We start from the raw sequence: 12080 nt of genomic DNA, 5'->3' as shown, positions 1-12080 counted from the left end.
CTATAGCTTTGTAGTTTTGCAGTGTATTAGTCTGAGAAAGAAGAGAATGTATCGTAGCTATTTTTTAATAAAATATACCTTCCCACATCCAAATCAAACTTCAGACTCAATCATAGTCAAAAATGAAGATTCTGGTATATTGTGATTTTAATACAAACTCTATTTTGGTCAGTTTTTCCATGTACATTTAACTGTAACTTCAGTTCCCATGTCCTACCTTCCTTCTGGGGAGAGAGTCAGGGTTACATTCTCTAGGATCCTGCTGTTAAAAATCTAATAAAAAATAATCTAGTGTAGGCATTTGTACAGTTTCTCTCTTATTTCTGCTAACAGGAACAGACTAGTAGGACAAAAAAAAAAAAGTGCTTGACAGCAGTCTCCTCCATAACATGATGGTATCACAGGACTCTTCTGGCTTTACTATAGCTCTGTTCATATTTCAGCTTTTTGTAAAAAGTTACTTTATCACTTCCTTCTGGTTTAATCATCTGAAGCATATAGATAACTACTATGAAAAGACAATACTAGTATCCTCATCAAAATATCCTCTGCCAACTTATTTTGTCTGGGCTTCTGGTTTTGAAACTTTTTTAGGTTGTAGGGAAGAGGATTTAGCTTAAATATCAATAAAGTTCATTTTTAAGACTTAATAGTGTAGCATGATACTCTCTACATCAATTTTAATTTTCTAAGCTAGAGACCAAATGGATGTATATGGGACAAAAACAATGTTCAGAAAAGAAAGACAGAGCTGTATATGATGTAGGTTTTTAAGATGTATGACCAAGGGGGCTGCGTGGGGTTTTTTTTGAGTGGTGGTGTTTCTTTGTTTGTGGTTTGTTGTCTGTTTTGTTGCCAGCTGCCCTTTCTGAAAGTTTTTGATAAGCAGCTTGGGGGAAATGCAGTGAGTAATAAGACCTTGCCTTTATTCCTAGCCATACAAATAAATAAATAAAACCTTTCATACATGCTCCAACCTTCTCCAAGGACAAATTCACATAATTACATGATCAAATTTTACAAGGGTTTAAACTGGTTATTCAAGACACTTCTGGAACAGCACCATTTTCCAATATGAACATCCTGAAGTTTTTCTTCTGCAGAATCATGAAGGTGTCAGCATTGCCTCATTCGTCAAAATTAGAAAAACAAGACAAAAAAACCCACAACCACCACAGAACCACCCAGAATAACAGAAAATCTCAAAATGCAATGAAAAATTATACTGGTCAACAAGGATTTTGGAATATACTCTCCCACCCTCAATGCCAAACATAGTTCAAAACAAATTATATTTTAATAACTGGTTTGATGCTTGAAGTTCATTCCATATTTTAAGAGAAAAAACTTCCAATTCATATATCCAGGCAAGAAGCAAGTGGAAGCTGACTCCAAAACAGTTCATGAATGAACGCTCCGATTTACCGTTCCTTAGTCCCCCTCACTCCTCCTGAGAGTAAATTTCAGTTTTACTCTCACCACCATGCCCAAGATTGTTCCACTGCTACCTGTAGCTCCCTGCTAAGACTGTTTATTATCCCTTATTCTTCAGTCATTTCCTAGCACCACTCTCTAGTGTGACTGTTCAGCTGGGTGGACAAGTGTGCTGAGCCATGGGTTTTTGACAATACCACAACACATCTCAACCAAGCCAAAGAAGGACACAAGCCTCCTCCAGGGTCTCTGTTGCAGGGGTGCCAAGTAAACCCCGGCAGCCCTGCCCAGTTTCTCAGATGACAAGCAGCAGAGCTTCTCATGTAACACGTGTGTAAAGAAAGGGCAACACATAAAAACGTGTGTATGCTGTGCAATAGGTGGCATAGCACACACAGAGGTCCCATGGCTTCTAAGTTTATCTTTTGCATCCCATTTTGCATTAATTAAAAGGACTTCTATGGCTGTTTAGTGTCACTGAACTGATTAGCTATCACATACTTATGCTAAACCAACAGAGTTCAAAGACACATTTGGTTCCTTTAACATGTACTACTCCCAAAATGCATAAAAATAGAGAAAAGACAGCAAAAGTTTCAAGCAACATATTGGTTTTATATGCTCTGCAGTTGGAAAGATCATATTTTGATTAAACTTGGCAAGTATGATTTTTCCCATTCATGGGCATGCTTCAGGTTTAATTAGTTATGTGGAACTTCCACATTTTCATCAGTTTATAAAAAGACTTAAATGTGTTAGTATTCAAAGTTTTCAACAGGAATGCAGAAAAAAAAAAAAATTTCATTTGTAGAAACTTTGAATCTGAAAACAGTGACATTCCAAGTCCAAACACTTTCAGGTTTGGTCTTCTCTCTATACTAGTATTCATCACTGGTTTTTTTCTTCCGTGTATATGTAAGCCAGGACACTTGGATAATAAACAACTGAAGGTAAATCATCAACAATGACATTAAGCACTTACCCCCAACATTAAACAGACTCCTCCTGGCACTGTTAAATTTTCTAATCTCTAATAGACTTCTCTATATGTTATTAGCTGCCAACAGAAATTAGTTACAATTAGTTAAGCATAAAGAAGGTTTCCTAAATTAATGTATATGATCTGTGTATTCTGCAGACTGTTTCTTGAATACAACTACAAGCCATGTCTGTTAACATTTGGGATATATTCTTTGCAAGCCAACACGTCTTGTATGAAAACATCTACCTTATTTTAAATGTCAATGTTTCAAAAAACATTCAAGAGTTGAAATAAGCAGGGATTGGTTTGCTTTTTGGTTTTTTTTTGGTTTTTTTTTTTTTTTAAATATGATACACAGCAAAACTAAGTGAGCTGGAATGGGAAATACTGTCATAAAGAGGTTCTCTGCTTTCTAGGGCTTTAAGGGACAGAAAGCAGAATATTGCTTTTCCATAAGGCAGCTCATACTTACATGAAGTAGCTTTAATTTCTGCCTATTATAGGCTACCATGGAACCACATAAAGAATGACTCTTTTCCATCCTTGTCAAGTACCAGACATGTTAACAAGAACACACTTCAACCAGAATTAATTCAGGAGAAATGAGGGATGGCCTGGCTTTTCCCAATTATAGTGCAAAGTCACTCTGTAACTCCACACACACACTAAAAGAGAAGTACTCCTTGTTGCTTGTATCTTCACATTAGGACACTGAGTAAGATATTACAACATAGACTGGGATAGTGAATCCTAGCTTTTTTTTTTTTTTTTTTTTAATAGTAATATTGTCTAAATCAACGTGGTAGTGGGTAGGTCAATATCTCATACCATCAGTTACATCAATGGAAAATACATGCAACTACCATTTCATTTTCCAATACTGGTGACTTCAGCACCAACCAAAAGAAGTTTTACTTAGAACACAAACTCTTGTCCTTTACTAGATGTTGGCAGTCTCACTTGTAAGTATTAAAGGAATGCTGTTTTGATAACCCTGCATTTGTGCTTTTCAGCTTTGTGCCAGTAGAGCCCCTCAAGGCCCACTACTCAATCTCAGACCAGCATAAGGCAGCACCACTCCTGAATTGAGTAACCCACCTTTTGCCTTATTCACACTCCCATGGTGGAACAGCTTCTGATACAGTTTCATACTGCAGCAGATAAAAGAATTTAAACTCACCTGGAGAAAGTGGTGATGGCACATAATACAGCTAAAATCAGTTTTAGTTTTTAAGCTTTATATTCTAGAAATTAAGAAGTCCTCTTACCCAGAACTAATCACACATCAATTTTAGCTTTAAGAGAGGAGTTTACTATGTACCAGGTTAATAAAAGCAATTAAGATATGCCATTAATTTCCAGACCTCCTGGGATTTATTTTTTTTAATTTATGTAGTCCACTTAAGAGAAAATTATGGAAATACTTGGGAGATTTTTTCTGAGGAATATGTTCTACCACTGGGAAGTAGGCACGACAACACCACCATCTGCTGGACAAAAGTTGCTCCCCATCTCAGGCAGCACTGTGTGTTGAAACAACAGCTGGGGAGAAGGTGGGAGAAGCACAAGGTTATTTACATGTTCTATTGCCACCGACCAAGACAGCTGCCCAGAGGTGCTACTCCATTAGAACAGACGAGCTCAGGAAAGGGGATGCTGCAGACCTATCTGCTCCACCACACGGAACAGGCTCATGTATACTTTATAGTCACTTTATTTGTATCTATGTACATTACATTTCGATTCTCCAAGTAGTCAAGGCAGTTATTCTCAAATAGTTTAGTACATCAATTTTATAAAATACAGCTCAACCAAAGTAAATTAGAAATACATACATTATGGTACATTAAGTGCTCCAAATAATTAGTCCGGCCACCTGCTAGTGAGCTAGATTCTCTTGGGTTTGGTCATTCTCACAGAGGACAGTCCACTCCACAGGTATCCCCCCTGAGCCCAGCAGAGCTACTTAACCAGCAAGAGTCTCTCATGTGCTTTTGTGGGACAGAATGCATCACTGGGCCACCACAAGGCATTCTGCTGTCTACATGACAACTCAAAGCAGGTCATCACTTCTGACTGGGGCAAGATTTAGACATTCATCACAAGGCCTCAGATCACAATAGCAGAAGAAAGTGTAGCTGTGAAGAAATAAACTCTTCATGTTTTCAACTGAGATTTGCTTACACACATATATGCTAAACTTGTGTTATAAAGAAATAAAAAATCTCTAATCAAAGGGCTCATGTCATACCTCAGCTGTTCCCCAGGACATCCTCAGGCATGCTGCAGGGACACAACACAGCACCACAGGGAGCTTCCTCACAATTCTCTTCCGCATGAAGTGTTGCTCTCCTCTAGAGAAAGTCAACTTCATTTAGCAAGTGAAATACCAGGACAACTCTCTTTCTGAAAAGGGAATGTTTGAGATGTGTTCATCTACTGGGATTTGAACTAGAAATGGTCACAGCTTTATGTCACGTGACACCCAAAGATGTCCCATTTCCAGTAGATCCTGCAGTTACTGAGTACCCATGACCAGTAGGTTGCCATTTACTCCGGTCTGGTCAGGACTAGTCTATCAGCCACGCCCTGACCCAAAGTGAGCTGATGATGCTATCTCAAGATCACTCCTGCAAATCTCTCCAACTGCTACAACTTCAGCCCCAGAGGGTCCCAATTCACACAGCTGGGCTCTGCATTCCCGTGCTGCAGAAGAGCTGGCCAGTGGAGTGGCCATGCTGTCACACACAGGGTAGCAGCAGCTGCAGTCAATGATGGTGTTGCTTTAGAGCCAGCTGCCTGGAACTCCGGACAACAAGCAGTGTAAAGCAGCCACACAGCACTGGAGTAAGGGCTACTGGCAACGGGGCAGGGCCAGCATATCACACTGCTACACCAGCCTAGGGCAGATGCCAGGACACTAGCCATAGCCATGCTCTATCAACCAATCCACAGACTGACAAAGGTGGAAGATGACATAACCAGCTGCTGTTGGGTCACCTCAGCTAATCAGACAAGTCAAGTTTTTTTCCTTGTAAACTTTAGGAAGTGAAAGGAAGGGAGGAAGAACACTTGTAAACTTTAACTGAGAGCAGAACAGATTCAGGCTGCATGGCATGCCCTTTCACATCGATGGACCAAGACAGAAGGTAGAAGCCACAGCAGTGACAGCAGCATTGAGCGGATGGACTGTTTGGTTCCTCATTACACAAGGCCATACTCACAGCTCACCATCCTGGAAGTATTTTTCAACACAGGAGGCAAGATGTGACCCAGAGGTGGCCAGCTGTACCTGATGCACTGTGTTGGACCAAAGGGATTCTGGGCCAGAGAAAGTAAGTACCATGTCATCTTTCCACAGCACACATCACTGCGGCTTTCCAGACTGCATGCCCAGAAACAGTGACATCATACAGAGGAAGAGGAAGGGAGAATGCTTTCATTTCTGTTGCTTCAAGGTCAGCACCTTTGGTCATCCACCAGTAAGGCTTTGCAATGTCGTGGGGAAGATTTCTTCCAACACAAATGACTGTTGCCTCCCGGCAGCTTAGACATGACCTGTACTGGTTGTTTTCAGAGCCAGCAGTTCAATTCTCACTGCTGGTATTTTCCTTCTTCAGTGCTGCCCAGCTGTCACTCCTACACAGCTACCACCATCTGCTGCAGAAGGAAAGCCTGAACACAAAAGCAATGAACAAAATGCACATTTCAATCCATCGTTACAATGAAGATGGCATTGCCATCCTGAATACAAAAGGAGTGAACAAAATGCACATTTCAAACTGTAGGTACAAATAAGATGGTATTACCAAGCAACTGGTCAAAACAAGCAAGTGGTCATAAAGAGCTATCCTGTCCCAGACTCCATGTTTGCTTGAAGCCCTTCCATCAGAGACTGGAAGTCAAAGGACAGTTTTCTTGCCCCTTGAACTCATAAAACCCCCTCTTATTTACTGGCCTATATTATAATCAAGCTAAAGTGTAAACTCATAATCTACAACAAAAACAGGTAAAAATTAAATTAAAATGGAAAGAAGTGCTTATTGTCATAACGCAGAGATGTTATAACACATCTTATCCATCATACAAGATACTTGTTAGTTCCAGTTCTTCTTTTTACAGAAGAAGATGAATATGTTCATCTCAGTGGTGCAAAAAGAAAAATATAATACTGCTGAAGAGACAGTTTTTCCATTGAGACTGCAGTGTGATGAGATCTGGATGCTCATTCTCATCAGCATGTCATGAATGAAAGGAAAACATTCTCCTGGCAAAGTCTCACCGTGAGGTAAATGAATTATTTGAAAGTCCCAGGGAACTGAAATGGATTTGAAGTGATCTGTCAGAAGCGATGGTTTCATTAAGGAGAAAGCTCTAAGGCAGTGTGCTTCATTTTGTCTAGCAAAATGAAGTGCCTTCTATTAAGAAAAAGGTTAATCAGCTTCATAACTATAATTAAGCAATTCTTGTTAAATTAAATGGCATTTTTTTTAGCTACTTGTTTCCAGGGATTTGGGCAACATTCATATCAATGCACTGTTTAGGACTGAAGGGCTGTGTTTCGGGTTTTGCAGTATACTGATGACCGACAACCCATTTTTATGGTATTCAACCAAAATGAAATGATGACAAATAAAGACAGAGTTGTACTGCAGTAATGTAACTTCAAAGATGTAGTAGTATGGCATTATAGCTGTGGAGCTGCCTTTCGAAAAAAAAAAAAAAATACAAACCAAAAACCTGTTTACAGAACCCTGGAAAAATTGGGAGCTACAGAGCATAAGCATAACAGGTTATTCATGGATCCTAAAAAGGTCAACTACACACCACTGCAACAACAGCAGAACTCAGGAATCATCTTCATTCTTCTCTCACCTGCCCACACATGCAGAAGGGGCGTTATTTCATATCTGCAGCACCATGCATCCACTACAGAAACATGAGCTGCTCCTATTCAACACCATTTAGGCAGTGCAAGACTGGAGAGATCATGGACTTCTACACCCATCAAACTGGGCAGTATCTGTTTCAGCAGTCAAACGTGGGGACAGCATCACCTTCCCTGCAGGAATGTCTCTTGTCAGTGCTGCTCAGTGGTGTCTCACAGCTTTGATCCTTGGCAAGGCTTGTTCTCTTACCAGCCTCCAAGAGAGGATCCAGGTGCAACAAGCAGATGTCACACTTCACAGCATGACGCACGTGGTTGGTGTAGACATGGAGCTGCAATCCTCTTGCTTGCTGCTGGACAGCCCGCAGGAAAAGAGTGGCCTATAACGTCATTGTCCTCTTGTGCTTTCCCAATATGGGCTTTAGCTTAGCAATTCAGGCCCAGTCCTGTCCAATGGTCTGGCACCATCAGGAAATACTTGTCCATAGCTTCACAAAACCTGGTCCGGTACAGTTCTGGCGAGACCACGGTTGGCATCTTACCTAATATGTAAGAGTCAAGAGCAGTTAGAAATGGGCTGAAGAGTATACTGCAGTACAGACAGATGTCAGGTGAGATTACAACACCAGATGGCATAACCATGAAGGCATACTGTACATGGAAGGGTCTTTGAACCAACAAGCATTATCAGCTGCCTTAAAAAAAAAAAAAAAAAAATTTAAACATTTAAGAGAGAAGACAAATCAAGGTCTGGACACCTAACACTGAACTGAGATACCTGAAGTTGGAGGAACCATCCAGTCTTTTTACATCAACCCTAACCAGTCTGTTTCTTCTTCTCCTCTCCTGTTTACAGGTCTTTGAGGTTTTCCAGCAGAGGTGCAAATTTCTCCCATGAAGAATTTCAGTCTATTGTCATGCTCTTATCTTCTCCAGACACCTGAGCAGTGGTGCCTCTACAGTTTCCCCTTCTCCACTAGGCAATGCTGCACAAAAGGTACTCTACTCACTTCCACAAAGGGGACTCCTCAGCTCTACAAAATATGGGCAGTAGTCAATCATTTGATAAGAATTCCTTCACACTAACTGCTCAGAGTGTATCTGATTCTCTGGACTCAGAGAATACCTTCTGAAACCAAGCAGCATGTTTTTTTGCTAGTATCACTACTGACCAAGTTTGTACATGTGAATAGTTGGTAACCAAGAGGCAAAAGAACAGTCTGATGAGTAGGTGATCTTTTCCCCATTCCCAGAAATTATAGTAAAGGGTCACTCATGGAGACGGATCAACGTATTAATTTTTCTGAAACTTGTTATTCCTTCCCCTGTTCTGGACAACTTAATCTAGTGTTGCAAACCTTCATGGTGGGGAAGTTGCAGTTTCATTACCTATAAGTTTCCCATAACTGGTAAAGAGGAAACATGATAAAAAGTTTTGCTTTCATTCTGGACTCACCTTGTCCTCCCAAGATGCCAGTTGACTTCACCACCATTTCAAGCTTTTTGTCCCAGGTAAAAGTGCGAATATAGTCTGTTGTAATTAAAACAACAAAAGCCACACACTTAAAATACAGTCTTCACAGACCTAACATACTTGTTCCCTGTATCACATCAGGATCTAAGATAGGTAGAGCTTCTGACCTCAAACTCAGTCCAAGCTAATGGTTTTTAGTCCCACCCCTGCCACAAATTTAGCTTGAGTACTTTGTAAGTTCGTGTAGAGAACATGGTGACAGCCTGATAGGGCAGGCACGTGCTCTGTTCTTGAATGTCTGTGTGTTAAACACACCCCTTCAGCTCGTGAACAGCTACTCACACCACAGCAAAGGAACTGCTCGCTTTAAGCATCATATAAAATACACTCTTTAACCAGGTAAGACTTTCCACAGGACAGCAAAAGGCCACATGTACAGAGGGAGTAGAGTCTCATCCCATTTACCCAAATATACAAGAGTCTACAAAACAGAAAGTAACAACAACTTGCAGTCCTTTGAAGCTGGGACTTCAGTTCTCAGCTAGAAATGTTACTGGAATGGCTTTCAAACTTCATCAGAAAAAGAGCAATCCAGACCTCCTGGCTTGAGATCTCATCTGGAAGGATTTCTGAGCTAGGTTTCAAGAGCACCTCATTTCCAAAAGTCACTTCCACATCCTGCAAAATGACTTAATCTCCATGTCCCTGCACAATACAAGTTTGCCTGTCTAGAGATGAGGCTCTGCCTTCCAGGTGCAAGCCAGAGGATATGGCAAGGTAATGCCATCACGTCCATGTCAGACTGCAGATCACAAGCAATCCCATGAAGTTTAACTTCCCTTTTACATCTCTACCAATATGGTTACTCCTTAGATCCCCTCCACACAAGTTAAAATTTAAATGGCCAAGTAAACATTACTGAACTTAACTTTAAAGATTAAGCACATAAAAGCTCACAAATAACCTTCCCTACTTCAACCTGGAGTCAAGGTGTGGGTTAAAAACCAATTTGACTACTTTTTCAGTACCTGTGAGGCCTCCTGCATATGTTATCAGTAATGCAAATGCTAACACAAGCTCATACAAGAGCTGGAGAGAAGACTTCCTGCCTCCACTTTGAACACCCATGAGAGGTGAGAGTAGTATTCCATCAGGGAGAAGATAAGCTTTACTCACACACCTCTCTGTGGTAGTAGCACAGTTCTAAGAGTACTATAAAACATCTAAACCAGAAGAAAGCAGTTTTACCAGCTGAAAGTAAGAAAATAAAAAAGACAACCTACCTATGATCCCAACAACCAGCTCATTGTTGGTATCATCACGACCCACCAGCAGGGAATAGTCAATGATGAGGTGGCTGGAGAGGAACTGGGAGTCACTGTGTATAGAAGCTCTCAGCACAGCCTTGCAATGGGAACGGATGTACAAAGGATTGTCCCGGACCATCTTCAGAAGGTTCTCATCCAGCAGAACTACATCACAGCTTTCTTTGCCTGTGTCTGTTTTAACATTTCTATTCCGGAGGGAGCCCTTCAGGTCAAAAACCTGCAATGGAGAACACAATACTACTTTGTTCCATTGTTCTGCGAGGTCTGAGACTTCACCATACCTAACTGCAGTGTTTGGAAAGGCAGCATGGCAGGACAACTCTTTCCTTCACCGTAGGAAGAAGTGAGTTAACAAAAAAAAAAAAAAAAAAAAAAAAACCACCAACATTTTTGTACTACAAAAAAGAAAGTTTCCTGAGTGGAGAGTAGCACTTAAGCCTACATGAAACACTGCCACCTCAATTCACAATTCTTAGACTAGTTATTTCTTTGATGTTTAGCCTAATTTAAGGGAGAAAAAAAACTTTTCTATTTTTATATTGTATGGGTAAACAAACTCAGTTTTCCAGCCAGCTTCTACAGACGCAAATGCTGACAAAAGTAAAGCCACTGAAAAGGGAGATAGGTCTTACATGAAGCACTGTTTAACAGCTGTTGGCAAAGCAAGAGATAGATCATCATTAAGTTGGACAGGGTCTCTGGAGGTCTCCAGTCCAATGCCCTGCTTGAACAGCCTTCTCCAACACATCCTGCTTCAAGCCCTGTCCAGTCAATTTTTAACTGAATACAGGGATAAAGACCACAGTCTCTTTGGATCTATTATAGTGCCTGACCATCCTTACAATTTAAAAAAACAAAAAGAAAATCCATAACAACATCATTTACATTTACCTGGATTTCTCTCAGTTCTGCTCCTCTTACAAACATCCCCTGTTTGAGATCGGCACTGGGAGGGAAGGTGTGAACAACTGATACTATTTAGTTTTAGAAACAACATTTGTTTGAACTTCCTTCCCAACATCAGCTCTGTATTTGAAGAGAGTTTTCCCCCAGTTGTTTTAAGATCTATATTCTACTTGCCTCATAAAGCCACTTTTCCTTTACTAAGAGCAAAACTGAACTCAAAATCTTGTCCCACACATGAAACAGTTCAGAGAGAGAACACAAGGTTCAAACCATTATTAGTTTCCCCATCTCCAGACGACACAGTAGCTCACCATGTGCATCTGAGGCTGTCCTAAAACAAATTAGTCTGTAATACCAGGTAGTTCTTCTAAAAGCGTTGCAAAAAATGTTTCACATTTTCCTAATCAGGTTGGCAATACTTTCTCTTAGACACTGAAGATGCAGAGACAAATAAGACTTCTAAAAACTGAAGCATGGACTTACAGCCATCTGAACTAGCCAATACAGGCATGAAGTTACCAAGAATCACATAACAAGAAAACAGGCACAAACTGTCATCTTTGAGCAGTGCTAGACATAGGCAGCCCATGCAAAGTTAAAAGTGACCCAGACAGCTACTGGTAACCCTGCTCTTTCTCCCAGTCAGAACTCTACTGCAAGGGAACGGAATGTTTGGTTCTTACCTGAGCCATTTTCCTGCCATAGAAAAGGTTTTCCATTACAAGCAGATCTAGCTTCTTTTCAGTGTTGTTTTGAGAGTTCTTGTATCCAATTCGATATACTCCAAGGATTTTTGCCAGTGCTGTGGGCTTCTAATGAAGAGAAAACATGGGGTAAGACCTTTGCATACAAGCAACCAGCAACCAAACTAGAGGTACCACTGTTCTGTCTGACTCTGTACTACAGCTTAGAAGCTCTAGCAGATTTCCCACTTTTCATCTTAAAAACACATTATTAGTACAACTCATACCCTCTGACTTTTCCTTTTACTTAAATGGAAGGGGTTAATGGAAACTGCTACTAGCCTAAAATATAAAGCACTGCCTAAAATAAAAGGCTTTTTTTTTT

The 12080-nt window shown here is 40.5% G+C and overlaps 1 protein-coding gene across 1 annotated transcript in view; it reads right to left on the bottom strand.

The window, feature by feature from the left end:
• Positions 1-7561: 7561 nt before the first annotated feature.
• The window catches only part of PIKFYVE (phosphoinositide kinase, FYVE finger containing), a 61086-nt gene continuing 56567 nt past the window's right edge, over positions 7562-12080 (bottom strand). Inside the window, exons 39-42 of the mRNA XM_008938882.1 lie at positions 11696-11826; positions 10062-10323; positions 8761-8835; positions 7562-7846 (exon numbers count right to left, since the gene is read on the bottom strand). Coding sequence (XP_008937130.1) covers positions 7731-7846; positions 8761-8835; positions 10062-10323; positions 11696-11826 — 584 coding nt within the window. The 3' untranslated portion in view covers positions 7562-7730. The remainder of the gene's footprint in view (positions 7847-8760; positions 8836-10061; positions 10324-11695; positions 11827-12080) is intronic.

The sequence above is a fragment of the Merops nubicus genome, unplaced genomic scaffold (assembly GCF_000691845.1).
Source record: "Merops nubicus isolate BGI_N331 unplaced genomic scaffold, ASM69184v1 scaffold27384, whole genome shotgun sequence".
NCBI lineage: Eukaryota > Metazoa > Chordata > Aves > Coraciiformes > Meropidae > Merops > Merops nubicus.
Note: the sequence above shows the minus strand (reverse complement) of the source record. Positions and strands in the feature narration are given on the sequence as shown.